Source organism: Pseudonaja textilis, chromosome 5, assembly GCF_049901715.1.
Source record: "Pseudonaja textilis isolate UNSWEBS1 chromosome 5, rPseTex1.2, whole genome shotgun sequence".
In the NCBI taxonomy this organism is placed as follows: Eukaryota; Metazoa; Chordata; class Lepidosauria; order Squamata; family Elapidae; genus Pseudonaja; species Pseudonaja textilis.
This window is the reverse complement of record NC_141994.1, coordinates 72,885,399-72,903,703: the sequence shown is the minus strand read 5'-3', so window position 1 is coordinate 72,903,703 and position 18,305 is coordinate 72,885,399. Positions and strand designations below refer to the sequence as shown.

Genomic DNA, 18,305 nt, shown 5'->3' with positions numbered 1-18,305 from the left:
GGTTACTTTCATAGAATAGAATAGAATAGAATAGAATAGAATAGAATGGAATGGAATGGAATGGAATGGAATGGAATGGAATGGAGTGGAATAGAATAGAATAGAATAGAATAGAATAGAATAGAATAGAATAGAATAGAATAGAATAGAATAGAATAGAATAGAATAGAATTCTTTATTGGCCAAGTGTGACTGGACACACAAGGAATTTGTCTTGGTGTAAATACTCTTCAGCCAGTGATAATAACAGCACATAAATCTGTCTCAATGAAAATTAGAAGGATGGGCCACAATTCAACAGAATTTATGTTTCTGGGAATATCACATGGGCTCAAAAACAATCGGAAAATAAAAGAAATGTCTGAATTTCGTTCTTCTTACCTTTTCCCCTTTCAAACCAGCAGGGCCTTTCTGTCCCTGGAAAACAAAGGAACAAAACCCGTTTATTTATTTATTATTTTATTATTTATTTTATTTTACTTATTTATTTTATTTTTTATTTATTTTATTATTTAATTTAATTTTGGCTTTGCTTTTACTTTATTTTTATTTTATTCATCTTATTATTTTATTTTAAATTTTATGCAGCCTACCTGTATCATGCTATTGCATGAAACTGGGCGGCTTGCAACGCGCTTAAGAACGACAGTGCAAAAGGTGAAGAAATTAAAATAATAAATTCATCAATAAACATTCATCAATGTTCAAAATGTAAAAAAAAATAAAATTAAGGTAGGGTCTTGCAAGCCTCGGCTCTTCTCTTCAACGGATGGATGGGCTCCAGAATCTCCGGGGAAACTAACTTACCGTCACACCCAGAGGCCCCCGAGGTCCAACAGCTCCTTCTTCCCCCTGTTCAAAAGGGTCACATTGGCATCAGTGCTCCATTTTACGACCTTTGTGGCCACCTGTCAGAATTCCGACAAATGCTCTAATTCAGGGGTCACCAACCTTTCTCTTTCTCTCTCTCTCTCTCTCTCTTTCTTTCTCTCTTTTTCACTGTCTCTTTCTCTCTCTCTTTCTCTCTCTCTTCTTTCTCTCTCCCTTTCTCTCTCTCTCTTTCTCTTTTTCTCTCTCTTGCTTTCTCCCCCCTCTCTTTCTTTCTCTCTCTCTTTCTCTTTCTTTCTCTCTTTTCTTTCTCTCTCTTTCTCTCTTTCTTTCTCTTTTTCACTCTTTCTCTCTTTCTCTTTCTTTCTCTTTTTCACTGTTTCTCTCTCTTTCTCTTTCTCACTTTCTCACTTTCTCTCTCTCACTCTCTTTCTCTCTCTCTCTCTTTCTCTTTTTCACTGTTTCTCTCTCTTTCTCTTTCTCACTTTCTCACTTTCTCTCTCTCACTCTCTCTCTCTCTCTCTCTCTTTCTCTTTCTCTTTCTCTCTCTCTTTCTCTCTCTCTTGCTTTCTCCCTCTCTCCCTCTCTCTTTCTTTCTCTCTCTCTTTCTCTTTCTTTCTCTCTCTCTTTCTCTTTCTCTCTCTTTCTCTCTCTTTCTTTCTCTCTCTTTCTCTCTCTCCCTTTCTCTCTTTCTTTCTCTCTTTTTCACTCTCTCTCTCTCTTTCTCTTTCTTTCTCTTTTTCACTCTTTCTCTCTCTTTCTCTCTTTCTCTTTTTCTCACTTTCTCTCTCTCACTCTCTTTCTCTCTCTCTTTCTCTTTCTTTCTCTCTCTCTTTCTCTTTCTCTCTGCAGTGATTCATTTAACACCTGTGTGACTAACTTCATAGCTGCAGTGATTCACTTAACAACTGTGGCAAGGAAAGGCACAAAATGGGGACCCCCATCCAACCAATCTCTCATTTGTTGCCTTGAGTTATTGGTATAAAAATAATTAAGCCCAGCTCGACGTGCATAAATAAATGAACGGAACTCCAAGTTGTGAATTAAAACAAAAAACAACAAAAAACACTTGAGGGGAAAAGGGCTCAGCCATTTATTTCCCCTCAGACCTGCCCACGCCGCCTTGACTCACTCTGATTCTGGACGTCTAATGAATTAATCTCACATTTTAATACCGTCCTGTCAAATTTAAATTCTGCTGGCAGCCTAATGTTGCTTACCCTGGCTGCTCTTTTCGCCCATTAGTCTTTAATGCCCTATTTATATGCCGCCGTATTGAAAGCGTCGAGAGAAATCAGGATATTTGGCTTGCTAATTTTTAAACACCTCTTAGGCTTCGCGACGGTGTGTGGGAGAGACCGAGGGGCCCTGCCCGCAAATAAACACCATTTTTTGGACACGTATCCGGAGATATCTCTTATTTAATATTCATTTTCTACCGGGGGTTTTTGCAAGAGGGGTTGAATTCGGAGGGGTTAGGAAGAAGAGGAGAATTTTAATCTGAGGAGTCGGTCGTGGAATCTGGAGGGGGTGGGAAGAGACAAAACTGTCACAAGAAGGCACTTGTGGTTTGTGCGAAGCGACACAACATTCTGTACAAAACGGTATTGGCCGGGAGGAAAATGTAGGGGGCGAGAGAAAAGGATCCTTCCGGAAGAAGTTCTATTTAATTCTAGTCCAATGTTTCTCAAACTTGGCGAGTTGAAGATGGTGGACTTCAATTCCCAGAATTCCCCAGAATTCCCCACCCATTTTGGTTCTTGGCCTCACCCGCTGTGGTCCTGGCCCCACCCACTTTGGTTTTTGGCTCCACCCACCCTTACTTTTGTTACCACCCACTTTGGTTGTGACTCCACCCACGTTATTACTTGACTGCAGCCACTTTGGTTCTTGGCCACACCCACTATCTCTTAATCCCACCCACTTTGTTTCCTGGTCCCACCCCACCCTTATTTTTGATGCCACCCACTTTAGTTGTGACTCCACCCACATTATTGCTTTACCCCACCCACTTTGTTTCTCAGCCACACCCACTATTTCTTAATCCCACCCACTTCGTTTCCTGGTCCCACCCGCCTTATTTGGTTGTGACTCCGCCCATTTTCTTGACCCCATCTTTTTGGGTTCTTGCCCTCACCTACTGCGTTTCCTGGCCCCACCCACTTTGGTTCTTGGCCACACCCTCTATTTCTTGATCCCACCCACTTTGTGTCCTGGTCCCACCCACCTTATTTTTGATGCCACCCACTTTGACTGTGACTCCACCCACTTTCTTTATCCCACCCACTTTGCTTCTCGGCCCCACCCACTTGGGAATTTAAGGCCTCAGCCTCTCCGGCCTACAACCAAACTGAAGATCCAAGCCTGATTTAAATTTTGGGGGGGGAAGTTCAAAACAGAACCTGGAGGAACAGGAAGACGGAGAACCCGGTTAGCTGCTCATCCTACCTGCGGGCCCGGAAAACCCTGGTAGCCTCTGGGACCCAGTTTGCCAAGGCCACTCTCGCCCTGCAAAACAGAGAGAAAAAAATGTGGATTTATGCAAAGAAATACCCAGAATTCCCAGATGTCTCTCTGAGTGTGACATGTGTAAAAAAGGGGCCGGCTTCACCTTGGTTTTTAATTCCCCTCCCCAGGTACTCCTGAATGGGGTGCTGTGGGGGAAGGGCGGGGGGAGAGAGGAGCTACTGGGAGTTTGCAAATTACCCAGTTCTATCCTAATGCTACCTCTGTGGTCCTTGGTGGTCTTTGAACTGGGCTGTTTCCTTGCGGACGTTTTATTACCCAGCTAGGTAACATCATCAGTGCTAGAAGGGAGAAAAGGAGGAGGAGGAAGAGGAGAAGGAGGATTGTGGCTTCCTTGGTGCTCTTTGAACTGGGCTGTTTCCTTGCGGACGTTTTATTACCCAACTAGGTAACATCATCAGTGCTAAAAGGGAAAAGAGGAGGAGGAAGAGGAGAAGGAGGATTGTGGCTTCCTTGGTGCTCTTTGAACTGGGCTGTTTCCTTGCGGACATTTTATTACCCAACTAGGTAACATCATCAATGCTAGAAAGGAGAAGAGGAGGAGGAGGAGAAGGAAGATCGTGGCTTCCTTGGTGCTCTTTGAACCGGGCTGTTTCCTTGTGGACGTTTTATTACCCAGCTAGGTAACATCATCAATGCTAAAAGGGAAAAGAGGAGGAGGAAGAGGAGAAGGAGGATTGTGGCTTCCTTGGTGCTCTCTGAGTTTGACTGTTTCCTTGCGGACGTTTTTACCCAACTAGGTAACATCATCAATGCTAGAAAGGAGAAGAGGAGGAGGAGGAGAAGGAGGATTGTGGCTTCCTTGGTGCTCTTTGAACTGGGCTGTTTCCTTGCGGATGTTTTATTACCCAACTAGGTAACATCATCAGTGCTAGAAGGGAGAAAAGGAGGAGAAGGAGGATTGTGGCTTCCTTGGTGCTCTCTGAGCTTGGCTGTTTCCTTGCAGACGTTTTATTACCTAACTTGGTAACATCATCAGGGCTAGAAGAGGAGGAGGGAGGTGGAGTAAGAGGATGAGAAGGTGGAAAAGGACTACGGAGTACTGGATACTCCTTGGGCTTGATTGTTTCTTGCAGACATTTTATTACCCAACTAGGTAACAGTGGTAGAAGGGATTGGGGTTTAGAAGGAGGAGGGGGAGGGGGAGAGGAAGAAGAGGAGGAGGAAGAGGAAAAAGAAAAAGGATAATGATGATGATTGTGACTTCCTTGGTGCTCTCTGAGCTTGGTCGTTTCCTTGCAGGCATTTTATTACCCAACTAGGTAACATCATCAGTGCTGAAAGGGAGTGGGGTTTGCTCTCTTTATATGCTAGAGACCTGTCCTCTACACTTGTCTTCCATAAACTGTTGTAACTTCAAATGGTCACTAAACGAATGTTGTAAGTCAAAAATTATAATGCCTGCCTTATAATTTCAATGAAAGTTATTTTCGAAGATAAAAAATGCCCTGTTCTTACATAGCCCTCCGCGTTGCTGCCCACCTTTACCTGACGCCTTGAACCCCTCGCCTTCAAGGTTTGTCCCAACCAGGTGAGGACTTACCTTGTTGCCTTTGTTCCCGGGAGCACCTGGCTTTCCCTGAAGAAGAAAAAAACAAGGATGACACAAACGTTGTCAGAGATTTCCTTGCGTGGCTCGGATCAGCCATTGATCACAACTGGACGAAAGAAGGAAGCGATGCAATGTTTTCCCAGAATGCCGGCAACATTTAGTCATTTTTCAGCCTCCGACTCCATACCTCCCACCCCAGGTTGGCTCAAATGTAATGTAGCGAGGCATAAGAACCCCAACGGGTTGCAAAAAACAGTGGATTTATAAACAAACATAAACGGAAAAAAAAATGGTGTCCAAAAGCTACCAACTGAGATACTTTTATACAGTAAAATAGAATAGACCCTTCCCTTCAAGTATTGATGATGTTCCCTAGTTGGGTCATGAAACGTCTGCAACAAACAACCAAGGACTCCACAGTTATCCATCTTCTTCCACCCCCTCTCCTCTTCCTCCTCCTCCTCCTGTCTGCTAAATGAATGGTTGTAAGTCAAAGATTACTTCAACTGGGCTTCTTAAAAAGTGATATTTCTACTCTCTCTCTCTCTCCCTCCTCCCTGTCTCTCTCATTTCCAAGGCAAACCCACCTCTGCTCCGAAAGATCCAATAGGGCCTCTTGATCCCATCGATCCAATCCGGCCTCTTTTCCCCCGTTCTCCCTGAAAACAGAATATTTTCAGTGAATATCACCAGGCTTGAAAGTTTGGGCTTGGATAACCTTGAACTACGCCGCCTACGGTTGGACTTCAACTCCACGGGGTCAGTTGTACCGGAACCACGGTGCTTCGTGGTTCTGTTCACTATTAAACCATCTTTCCAATCAGCCTCCGTGTTTCCAGCGTCTTTCTCCTGGCTTGGAACGGAACCAGGTGGATATTTCTTCCAACCGTACTGTAGCTCGCTTTGCCAGTGTGGCAGTTTTCTCCTTGGAAATTCCTCCCTTAAGTCATTGCTTTCTGCTCGAGCGTTTGTCTGGGGTTCATCCCTGCTTATCTAAACGTTGGTAGCTGGAGAGGATGTGTTCAGGCCTTCCCCGATTCGGCTATAAACATGGGATCTTTCATCCTGAGATTGCCTCGAACGCTTTAATGGCTATTTTAAGAGATTTGCTTAAGCCAGGGGTCGCCAATGGCCAGTCCAAGGACTGGCACCCCGGGCCATGGCATGGCAGAACCCAGGCTGCGCAAACAAGCAAGGCCCTACCTGCGGGATGCAGACATCATGCAAAGCCACACTTCTCTCCGGTCCATGGAAAAATAAAACTTTTCTCCGTAGAACCGGTTCCCGGTGTCCAAAAGATTGGGAGCCGCTATGCCAAGCGATTCATTCGCTCTTTCTTTCCTTTTTTGCAATCATTGTTAACGTTTTATTCAACAACGTTAAAATACACATTTCAAAAAAAAGAAAAGAAAGGAATACAAAAACAAAGCAAAACTAAACAACACGTTGCAAAAATAAATATTTATAAAACAACAACAACCCCCCCACATTCATAGTCGTTTCCCCCACCTCATTGTTAAATACTGATAAATAAATATATTTGAAGAAGAATAATTCCCACCCACAGCTTACGGACTTCTAAAAGTCTGTGTTTGACCTGATATCCGTCTATGATATAACAACCGTGTGACAAACTGAATGTTCTGAGTCAGCTCACCAAACACGACAAACCCTCTGAAGTGAACTCAAAAGATTCCTTTAATTAGGAGCGCCGGCAACGCCAGGAAAAACTTTCTCTCTCACCGCAGGCTAACAAGTCTGTCTGGCAGGAAGATGAATAGTGGTCTGTCACATCTATTCATCTCTTTCCCTTGCCGGACAGAGCTAGGGTGGAGCTTCGCTAGCAGTGGTGGCTCTTCCATCCCAAGGACCGGCCCATAGATTTCCACCGCTCTCCTCTCCTCTACTTTCTGTGCATCCGCACGTCAGGCACCGTACCAGTGGTGGGATTCAATTTTTTTTTTTACTACCGGTTCTGTGAGCGTGGCTTGGTGGGCGTGGCAGGGGAAGGATACTGGAAAATCTCCAGTCGGAGGTGGGATTTGCTGGTTCTCCACTACTCAGAATTTCCGCTACTGGTTCTCCAGAACTGGTCAGAATCTGCTGAATTCACCACCTCTGCACTGGACCCAGCTGTTCCTCCTCTTCCTCATCAGCCACTTCCAGACCTGGGGGCTGTTGACTCTCCATCTGAGGGCTGACGGACGGCCCAGGGTCCTCTCTCTCTCTCTCTCTCTCTCTCTCTCTCTCTCTTCTCTGCTCTCATTCCCTCTTTCTCCTAGGAGCTCCCAGGTTGTTCCGATGCTGATCCTGACTCCCACACCACCACCTCCACCTCCTCCTCCTCCTCCTCCTCCTCCTCTTGATTCAGTTGCTGGAGGGGCCGGTGGCTGACACACCACGACACTGAACAACGGCAGAGATTCACATAACAACTGTGGCAAGGAAGGTCGTGAAACGGGGCGAAGCTCACTTAACCGTTTCTCTTAGCGGCCGTAACGTGAGGCTCTGTTGGGGTCATAATTCGAGGACTAGCTGGCTTTCTTTCTGCGATGCTGTCTTGAATTTCCAGCTAAATTTTCACCCCTCGGTGGTCCTCCAAATGCTACCTGTATCCGTGAGACTTAGCCAAGATTGCTGGCTTGTCTGAAGTCCTTAGACTTCTACCTCGAACAAGGAATGTTTTAAAATGAGCTGACTTATTTCTCTCTCTCTCTCTCTCTCTCTACAGAACAGGGTTTGGGTCACTCTAACCTGGATTAAACGTCGCGGTGGCTTAGATTTGCACGCCTGCCTAAGTGACCCAGTAATAGCCTGTCTCAAAATGATACAGGAAGATAATTCTCTGTCCATTTTCCAATCTTACCTGCCTAGTTACTTAGTTCATTTTGACTTTCAGGGGTTGTTGCCGCTCTTTGAAAAAGCTCTTTGCTTCCTCTAGCGAAAGCACCGTCGGCTCGGAAAATACAAATTCGGTTAAACGTTGCTAGAAAAGGGCTAAAAAGTTTCTTTTTTTCCCCCTCCTCAGAGATCTTGGCAGCGTACAGGAAATACTCGACTTACAACCATAATGGAGCCCAGGCATTCTTGTTGCTAAGCGAGACAGTCGTGAAGTGAGTTTTGTTCCATTTTATACGACCTGACTTGCCTCAGTTGCTAAGCGAATGGCAGAAGTTTGTTAAGTTAGTCACGCAGTCGTTAAGTGACTCTTGCCTTCCCCCATTGACCTTGCTGGTCAGATGGTCACAAAAAGGGATCTTGAGCCTTGAACTCCTGACAGTCGGCAGAGTTAGCCTGCAATAGGGCAGTCTCACTACGGAGCCACCACGGCTCTTCCTTCCTTCCTTCCTTCCTTCCTTCCTTCCTTCCTTCCTTCCTTCCTTGCTTCCTCCTTCCTTCCTTCCTTCCTTCCTTCTCTTCCTCCCTCCCTCCTTCCCTCCCCCTCTCCCTCCCTCCCTCCCTCCCTCCCTCCCTTCCTTCCTTCCTTCGTCCCTCCCCCCTTCCCTTCCCTTCCTTTCCTTTCTTTTCCTTTCCTTTCCTTTCCTTTCCTTCACCTTCCTTTCCCTTCCATTCTTTCCTTTTCTTTCCTTTTCTTTCCTTTCCTTTCCTTTCCTTTTCTTTTCTTTTCTTTTCTCTTCTCTCCTCTCCTCCTCCTTCCCTTCCCTTCCATCCTTTCCTTTCCTTTCCTTTCCTTTCCTTTCCTTTCCTTTCCTTTCCTTTCCTTTCCTTCCCTTTCCTTCCCTTCCCTTCCCTCCCCTTCCCTTTCCTTTCCACTTACCAATAGCCTTTAGACATATATACAGCTTCACAAGTGCTTTTACAGCCCTCTCTAAGTGGTGTACAGAGTCAGCCTCTTGCCCCCAACAATCTGGGTCCTTATTTTACCCACTTCGGAAGGCCGAGTTACTTTTGAGCTGGATCGAACTCCTGACAGTTGGCAGAGTTAGCATGCAATACTACAGTCTCACTACTGAGCCACCATGGCTCTTCCTTCCTTCCTTCCTTCCTTCCTTCCTTCCTTCCTTCCTTCCTCCCTCCCATCCTTCCTGATCTTCTTTCCTTTCTCATCAAAACCAACCTTCCATCTTTCCCTCCTTCCCTTCCTCCCTCCCCTCCTTCCTTCCTTCCTTTCTTCCTTCCCTTCCCTTCCCTTTCCCCTTACCAATAGCACTTGGACATATATTGCTGCACAGGGCTTTTACAGCCCTCTCTAAGCAGTTTACAGAGTCAGCCTATCACCCCGCCAACCATCTGGGTCCTCATTTTACACACCTCGGAAGGACGGAAGGCTGAGTCAACCTGGAGCCTGGTGAGAATCGAACTGCCAAAATGCCGGCAGCTGGCAATCAGCAGAATTAGCCTGCAGTACTGCATTCTAACCACTGAGCCATCACAGCTCATGGGGACCGAGGTAAATACATCTAATGATTGAGATTCTGTGAGAATCTTACGTCCTTGCCTACCTGTACCCGTTCGTGTCTTGGTGAATGGCGAGATTTGGGGATGGGGCTACGAACTCCAAAGGCTGCTTACCTTTTGCCCAGGAACTCCGGGTGGGCCTGGAAGCCCCCTTTCTCCCTGGGAACCTGGGATTCCAGCATTACCACGAATTCCTTGTATGCCTTGTGCTCCAGCCGGCCCAGGTACCCCAGGTTCACCCTGGCGGAAAGGAACACAATCAGGTGACGAACAAGGTATTGCGGGGGGAAAAGTCTAATTGTCAACTTGTAAAACATTCCTATGCCGGTTTCCAAGTTGCCATACAAAAGAGAGGTTAAAAAAAAAGGCCAAAGATTAGTTATTATCATGCAGGGGTGGGATTCTACAGGTTCACAGCTATTCACTAGAACCGGTTGTTAGAAGAAATTACTGGGCTAATCCTGTAAGGAAGGCAGGAAGGAAACATTCTGGTGTTGCTTACAGAAACTGCCTCTCTTTTAACCCTTATTACATTCTTGGCAGGATTAGACTTCCTGTCTCAGGAACTTCTCTGGAATTTTTTTCCCCTTCCTTTGCTGGTACTTTGCTTGTGTGGAGTGACCGTTCAAAGTTACAATGGCACTGAAAAAAGTGACTTATGACCATTTTTCACACTTACGACTGTTGCAACATCCCCCCAGTCACGAGAGGCCAGGCGAGGAGGAGATGCGTGCCTCGATGTGAGTGATGTTGAGCTGGCCACGCCCAGCCAGTCACATGACCATCAAGCCATGCCCACCAACTAAGCCACGCCCACGGAACCGGTTGTTTAAAAAAATGGAATCCCACCTCTGTTATCATGCAATCAAAGGACTTCCCCTTTTTAACAAATGTCACAACTGCTACCTGGATTGTTTTGACCTCATTCTGGGGTGTCCCTGAGAGTATCATTTAGGTCCCCAAACTACATCGTCAAAAACACGGCCACAAGCTTCTCACTGCACCAACCTTACGCCCAGGAGCTCCACCTTGGCCAACTGGACCACGGAAACCAATTCCTGGTTCTCCCTTGAAGGCAGATTAAAAAAAAAAAAGAGGAGACATCAACTCAGTGACAATCGGCACCTCCAAATTCTGGTGGAAGGCAAAGACAGAGGATCTTGTTCTCCACTCAGAATAGATTTATCTATTATGTATATTTTTTTGCTATTATTTATCTATGTATTTATAGTATTTATATTTTTATCTCTATTTTTTATGTTTATCCATATTTTTGTTATTATTAGCCTGAGGATGAGTTCTAGTTTCACCTTAGGCATGAAAGCCAACTGGGTGACTTTGGGCCAATGACCAGGTGATGGTGAGTTCTAGTTTTGCCTTAGGCACGGAAGCCGCCTGGGTGACTTTGGGCCAATGACCAGGAGACGGTGAGTTCTAGTTTCACCTTAGGCATGAAAGCCGCCTGGATAACTTTGGGCCAATGACCAGGAGACGGTGAGTTCTAGTTTCACCTTAGGCACGGAAGCCGCCTGGGTGACTTTGGGCCAATGACCAGGAGACGGTGAGTTCTAGTTTCACCTTAGGCATGAAAGCCGCCTGGATAACTTTGGGCCAATGACCAGGAGACGGTGAGTTCTAGTTTCACCTTAGGCATGGAAGCCGTCTGGGTGACTTTGGGCCAATGACCAGGAGATGGTGAGTTCTAGTTTCACCTAAGGCATGAAAGCCAACTGGGTGACTTTGGGCCACTCACCAGGAGATGGTGAGTTCTTGTTTCACCTAAGGCATGAAAGCCAACTGGATGACTTTGGGCCAATGACCAGGAGATGGTGAGTTCTAGTTTCACCTAAGGCATGGAAGCCAACTGGGTGACTTTGGGCCAAAGACCAGGAAATGGTGAGTTCTAGTTTTGCCTTAGGCATGGAAGCCGCCTGGGTGACTTTGGGCCAATGACCAGGAGATGGTGAGTTCTAATTTCACCTAAGGCATGAAAGCCAACTGGGTGACTTTGGGCCAATGACCAGGAGATGGTGAGTTCTAGTTTCACCTAAGGCATGAAAGCCAACTGGGTGACTTTGGGCCATTCACCAGGAAGCAGTGAGTTCTAGTTTCACCTTAGGCATGAAAGCCGCCTGGGTGACTTTGGGCCAATGACCAGGAGACGGTGAGTTCTAGTTTCACCTTAGGCATGAAAGCCGCCTGGATGACTTTGGGCCAATGACCAGGAGACAGTGAGTTCTAGTTTCACCTTAGGCATGAAAGCCGCCTAGATGACTTTGGGCCAATGACCAGGAGACGGTGAGTTCTAGTTTCACCTTAGGCATGAAAGCCACCTGGATGACTTTGGGCCAATGACCAGGAGATGGCGAGTTCTAGTTTCACCTTAGGCATGAAAGCCGCCTGGGTGACTTTGGGCCAATGACCAGGAGACGGTGAGTTCTAGTTTCACCTTAGGCATGAAAGCCGCCTGGATGACTTTGGGCCAGTTCCTCTCTCCCAACCTAACCCACCTCACAAGGTTGTTGTTGTGGGGAAAATAAGAGGGAGAAAGTGTGTTGGTTTTGTTGCTGCCTTGAGCTATTTGTAAAGATAATAGAGGTGGGATATAAATAAAGAAATACAGTAAGTATGCAAATCTTGGCTAGTGCTAATTGTGGTTAGTTTTTTTTTATTGGGGCTTAGGCCAAAGAAACAAAAACAAACAGTGCAGTTAGTTTATAGCTGACTGTCTTGTGCAAACCAGGACATAAACTAACATATGGTATAAATCAGGCTGGTAAATTGAATATTTCTCTTAAATCGGCAATTTTCAACGGCTTGCTCACCCAGAGAGAATCCCTCCCTTTAAAACCCAGTTTTCCTTACCTTTTGACCGACTTCACCGTCATTGCCCTTGCTTCCCTGGAAAACACAAACAGGTAAGGAAACAGGTAAGTTTCTAGTCCTCAACACATTTGGTTTGACTGGCAGTAGAATATTGCTCTGGATGAGACGCAAACTGTGAATAGCAGCAAGGCGGATTCTCCAAGGAAGGAGAGTGCAATTTTACACATCTCTTTACCTTCCCAGAGTATCTTTGTTTAAAATATCAAGCCACTGTATATAAGCAAGAATGCGAATTCCTCCTCCCATCTAGCACGGATGATGTTACCTAGTTGGGTCGTGAAATGTCTGCAAGAAAACCACCAAGCACAGAAAGCACCAAGGACCTCACAGTTCCTCCTCCTCCTCCTCCTCCTCCTCCTCTTCCTCCTCCTCCTCCTCCTCCTTTCTGCAAACCCCATTCCCTTCTAACACTGATGACATTACCTAGTTGGGTCGTGAAACGTCTGCAAGAAAACAATCAAACTCTGAGAGCACCAAGGACCTCACAGTTCCTCCTCCTCCTCCTCCTCCTCCTTCTCCTCCTCTTTTCTGCAAAATCTACTCCCTTTTAATACTGATGACGTTACCTAGTTGGGTCGTGAAACGTCTGCAAGAAAACCACCCAGGTCAGAGAGCACCAAAGACTTCACAGTTCAACCCTGAGCTTAAAAAACACCCTCTTCTATCGAAACCACAGTTTGTTCAACAAACATGACAAACAAACCAGGGGTTAGTGTGAGGTGAGTATCACATCCACATTCTGAAGGAGCTGGCTTCTCTCAGAGGGAGTCATTTTTTGCGATCGTACGCACCTTTTAAGATGCGCCTCACTTCTGATTCTATTCCCATGGGGCCTGAAATGTTAGCAAATTGCGGGGCTCTGCATTGCCTTTGTGAGAACTTGCGCAAAAGGAGGGTTGTGTCAGGCACAAAAGATCAGCGCCACACGTTCATTTGCAATTCAGAAAGGATGCATTGCTAAGCCCTTGCACGAGAATCTAGTCAGCTAAAGTGTCAACTCGTAAAGCACTCCTATGCTTGTTTCCGAGTTGCCATGAGCAGGAGGGAGGGTGGAAAACCTGAAGGAGCAGTACGGCTATTAAAAACAGAAGTACATTCCACGCTTATCTTACAAAGATTGTTGCTAAGCTACTGGATCTTCTGCCCTCGAAAATACTTCATTGTTTCGTTTCGTTTCGTTTATTGTCACTGCACCTCGTACAATGAAATCAAACACCATCTTCAGTGCACATCATGAACATGAAAATAAACACAAACACACCTCCTTCACCCTCCACACATTGACCCGAAAACTCCCGACACCGCACTAACACTGCACTATACAGCAGAATTCAAACAAGCTACTGCCCTGGGATAGAAGCTGTTTTTCAGCCTATAGGTGAAACTCGAAAAATTAGAATATCGTGCAAAAGTTCTTTTATTTCAGTAATGCAACTTAAAAGGTGAACCTAGTATATGAGATAGACTCATTACATGCAAAGCAAGATAGGTCAAGCCGTGATTTGGCGTAATTGTGATGATGATGGCTTAATTGCGATGATTATGGCTTACAGCTCATGAAAACCCCAAATCCACAATCTCAGAAAATTAGAATATTGTGAAAAGGTTCAATTTTCTAAGTGATGACTTGTTTAACGCCACCGCTCCAGCTCTGCCTGATCTTCTCCTACGAGCCGCCACGCCGTTTTTTTTTCCTTTCGATGCTTACCTTCACACCTGCTTGTCCTGGGTCTCCTTGTTCTCCCTGTAAGAAACAAAGGCTGAATCCATTCTATCTGGCTGACAATCTGGGATGGGCTTAAAAAAAAAAAAAGTTAGCAACCGGTTCTCGAACGGGTTGCTGGGTGGGCCTGGGCGTGGCCTAGTTGGTCTCCACTCTTCCCAGACTCCGGAGGCTTTTCTTGAGCCTCCGGGAGGTCAAAAATGGCCTCTCTGGGCTCCCAAGCCTCTCTAGAGGCTGCAAACAGGCCTGTTTTTGGTGCTCCAGAGCATCCAGGAGCCATGTTTTCCCCCTCCCTGGGCTGCGGAGGCTCTCCGGAGGCCGGAAATGGGCCCATTTCCAGCCTTCTGGAGCTTCCGGAAGGCCCATTTTTTTCCCCCCATGCAGACATGCAGTTGTCCAATCTCCTCTTAAAAACTTCCAGCCTTTGTCCAGAATGGCATAACGTCTCCTGCTTGAGCAGGAGGGGGGTTGGGCTAGAAGACCTCCAAGAGCCCTTCCAACTGTGCAATTCTGTTAAAAGTAAGTAGAGAACGGCGTTAGAAAGGTACCTTCTCGCCTTTAAGCCCTTTGTTTCCAGGAAAGCCCTTTTCTCCCTGCAGTGGACACAAGGAAACCAACATGATTTGCAAGGCCAGGCACCACAATCTACATCGAGCTGCAAGCTAACCCCTAAGCTTATCGGGTTGTCGGAATGCAGCAACTCGTGGGATCCTGAATACATCCCTCAAAATCCTTCCATTGATTTGTAGAATCTATCTATATCTATCTATCTATCTATCTATCTATCTATCTATCTATCTATCTATCTATCTATCTATCTATCTACGGTATCCATCTCTGTCTCTCTGTCTCTCTCTCTCTCTCAGTATCATCTATCTATCTATCTATCTATCTATCTATCTATCTATCTATCATCTATCTATCTACGGTATCCATCTATCTGTCTCTCTGTCTCTCTCTCTCTCTCAGTATCATCTATCTATCTATCTATCTATCTATCTATCTATCTATCTAACTATCTAACTATCTATCTATCATCTATCTATCTACGGTATCCATCTATCTGTCTCACTGTCTCGCTCTCTCTCAGTATCTATCTATCTATCTATCTATCTATCTATCTATCATCTACAATATCCATCTATCTGTCTCTCTGTCTCGCTCTCTCTCAGTATCTATTTCTATCTATCTATCTACCTATCCACCTACGTACCTATCTACACTATCTATCTATCTATCTATCTATCTATCTATCTATCTATCATCTATCTATCTATCTATCTATCTATCTATCTATCTATCTATCTATCTATCTATCATCTGTCTATCACCTATCTATCAATAGCATTTCTGAGAAGGAAAAGGATATAAGGTTAATTTTGGATACCTTTATAGGGGCATCCAATTTGGGCAAATTTCCCACCGAGGGGAGCGTGCACTGATTCCCCCCCCGCCCCCAAAAATCTCCAACTCAAGATTTTTTGATAAATCACAAGGGTTGTGCAATGGACAACCGCACTGACCTTCTGACTTTGGACGCTTGCAGAAGCGAGACCCACTGAGTCCGGTCCTTCTTTCTAAAAGACAGAACACATTGCTTGTGTTATTTTAGGAATATACTATACACCCCCATATTTATCTCGACCTGTCTTATCAATTGAGGCCAGGAATAATTCAGAAAGGAGGAGGAGGAGAAAGACGGATGACTCTGGAGTCCTTGGCGCTCTATGGCCTTGGTTCTTATCCCGCAGACATTTCATGACCCAACTAGGTAACATTATCAGTGTTAGAAGGGAGTGGGGTTTGTGGAGAGGGGGAGGAGGAAGAGGAGGAGGAGGATTGTGGCTTCCTTGGTGCTCTCTGAGCTTGTTTGTTTTCTTGCAAATGTTTCATGACCCAACTAGGTAACATCATCAGTGCTACCGTAGAAGGGAGTCGGGTTTGTGAGGTAAAGGAGGCAAAGGGGGGAATTGGAGGAGGATGGGAACGAGGAAGGCGGGGAGAGAACTATGGAGTCCTTGGTGCTCTCTGAGCTGGAAGGGAGTGGGAGGAGGAGGAGGAGGAGGAGGGAGGAGGAGGAGGAGGAGGAGGAGGATTGTGGCTTCCTTGGTGCTCTCTGAGCTTGTTTAATTTTTTGCAGACATTTCATGACCAAACTAGGTAACATCATCAGTGCTAGAAGGGAGTGAGATTTGTGAAGAGGAGGAGGAGGAGGAGGAGGAGGAAGACTATGGAGTTCTTGGTTGTTTTCTTGCAGGTGTTTCATGACCACTGAGCCTGATATTATCCATCTATTGAGGACTTAAAAGATTAGCCAGCAGTCCGAATTTTCACATTTATTTAAAGAGTGGCAGACGGTTTCCACTTATGGAAAAAGGACTTGGGTAAGAAAGCAGCGGGAAGAAACTTCTCAGCTATGGGACACAGCAACGGCTCTCTTTAATCTATTTTTTCCCCCTTCTTCTTTACCTCAGCATGAGGAAACAGGAATTCAGCGTTTAGATCGTGGTTTGTCCTGCTGCTTTTACACCCCAAAGGGAAATGCTGCATTTTTCATGTCTACTAAGTATTTACCTTAATCCTCTTTGCTCCTTGAGCTCCAGGATAAGGCTGAAAGAAAAATGAATAAGTGAACGAGTGAGTCAGCGACTAAATAAATGATGAATTTATCTGTAGGAGGAAGAACCTATTAGCAATCAAATTCCGTAGCAGGCTTGTCAGTTTGGTCGAGGGCCACGCAAACTTGGTTACTTTTAAGACTTGTGGACTTGAAGTCCCAGCTGGACATCCCTTGTTTTGGGGGTACCTGTGGGGGCCAAGAAAATACTTCCCTCAGACCCTCCCTCCTTTTCATTATAGTCTCCTTCCTTCCTTCCTTCCTTCCTTCCTTCCTTTCCCTCCTTCCCTCCCTCCCTCCCTTCCTGGCCTGTGCCTGATCCCCTCCCCTTCCTTCCTTCCTTCCTTCCTTCCTTCCTCCTCCCTCCCTCCCTCCCTCCCTGGCCTTCCCTCCTGATCCCCTCCTTCCTTCCTTCCTTCCTTCCTTCCTTCCTTCCTTCCTTCCTTCCTTCCTTCCTTCCTTCCTTCCTTCCTTCCTTCCTTCCTTCCTTCCTTCCTTCCTTCCTCCATCCCTCCTTCTCTCCCTTTTCTTCTTTTTCCTTCCCTAATCCTTCTCCTTTTTTCTTTCTTCCTCTCTTTCCTTCTTTTTCCTCCCTTGCTCTCCTCCCACCTTCCCTTCTTTTTCTCCCTCTTTCCTCTTTCTCCTTTCCTGTCCCTTCTTGGATGCTCGAAAGGCAGAGGAGAATGCCATTTCTCCTGTCGTTTTGCTTTCAGTTTGTTTTACTAGCCCTCTGCCAGAGAAAATGGAGCACCCCGGGGGCCAGTGGGGGTTTTCCAATTTTTTTTTTTTACTAACGGTTCTGTGGGTGTGGCTTGGCTTGGTGGGCGTGGCAGAAGATTACTGCAAAATCCCCATTCCCTCCCCACCCCTCTAACCTGCTTTCCAGCTCCGTTCTCCTGGGCAGGGCAACCAAAGAAGACCCAGCCGATCAGCTGGGACTCAATCAGAGGTGGGATTTTCCGGTTCTCAGAACTACTCAAAATTTCCGCTACCGGTTCTCCAGAACCTGTCGGAACCGACTGAATGCCACCTCTGCCCTGGCCCATTTTGGGCTGGAAGAGGCACTGCAGGCTGATCCTCTGCTGTTTCTAAGGGGGCTCCCAGGCCACATCTAAGCACCCTTTAGTTTGACACCCCAGTATAGACATTTAACAGACCAGGTCTATTCCCAGCCTTGACGGACCAAAGCAGGGGTGGGATCCTCTCAGTTCTCACCTATTCGCTAGAACCGGTTGTTAACATCCTAAGCAGTTTGGAGAACCTGGTTGTTAGAAGAAATTACAGGGCTAATCCTGTAAGGAAGGCAGGAAGGAAACATTCTGGTGTTGCTTACAGAAACTGCCTCTCCGTTAACCCTTAACCCTTATTACATTCTTGGCAGGACTAGACTTCCTGTCTTAGGAACTTCTCTGGAGTTTTTTTTTCTTCCTTTGCTGGTACTTTGCTTGTGTGGAGGGACCATTCACAGTTACAATTAAAGTGACTTATGACCATTTTTCACACTTACGACTGTTGCAGCATCCCCACAGTCACGAGAGGCCAGATGCGTGCCTCGATGTGAGTGATATTGAGGTGGTCACATCCAGCCAGTCACATGACCACCAAGCCACACCCACCAACTAAGCCACGCCCACAGAACCGGTTGTTAAAAAAAATGGAATCCCACCCCTGGACCAATGCAATGTCGTAAGAAGGCAGGTTGGGCTCAGCTTCATCCTCTAACCTCTGCAGAGATACACCATCCTGCTTCATAC

At 46.0% G+C, this 18,305-nt stretch overlaps 1 protein-coding gene across 1 annotated transcript in view; it reads right to left on the bottom strand.

The window, feature by feature from the left end:
• The window catches only part of LOC148125699 (uncharacterized), a 53,798-nt gene extending 35,495 nt beyond the window's left edge, over positions 1-18,303 (bottom strand). The window contains exons 1-13 of the mRNA XM_087935502.1: positions 18,226-18,303; positions 16,509-16,544; positions 15,458-15,511; positions 14,483-14,527; positions 13,920-13,955; positions 12,191-12,226; positions 10,334-10,393; positions 9,440-9,565; positions 5,494-5,565; positions 4,898-4,933; positions 3,277-3,336; positions 808-852; positions 382-417 (exon numbers count right to left, since the gene is read on the bottom strand). Of these exons, the coding sequence (XP_087791628.1) occupies positions 382-417; positions 808-852; positions 3,277-3,336; positions 4,898-4,933; positions 5,494-5,565; positions 9,440-9,565; positions 10,334-10,393; positions 12,191-12,226; positions 13,920-13,955; positions 14,483-14,527; positions 15,458-15,511; positions 16,509-16,544; positions 18,226-18,303 (720 nt within the window). The remainder of the gene's footprint in view (positions 1-381; positions 418-807; positions 853-3,276; positions 3,337-4,897; positions 4,934-5,493; positions 5,566-9,439; positions 9,566-10,333; positions 10,394-12,190; positions 12,227-13,919; positions 13,956-14,482; positions 14,528-15,457; positions 15,512-16,508; positions 16,545-18,225) is intronic.
• Between the last annotated feature and the right edge of the window lie 2 nt (positions 18,304-18,305).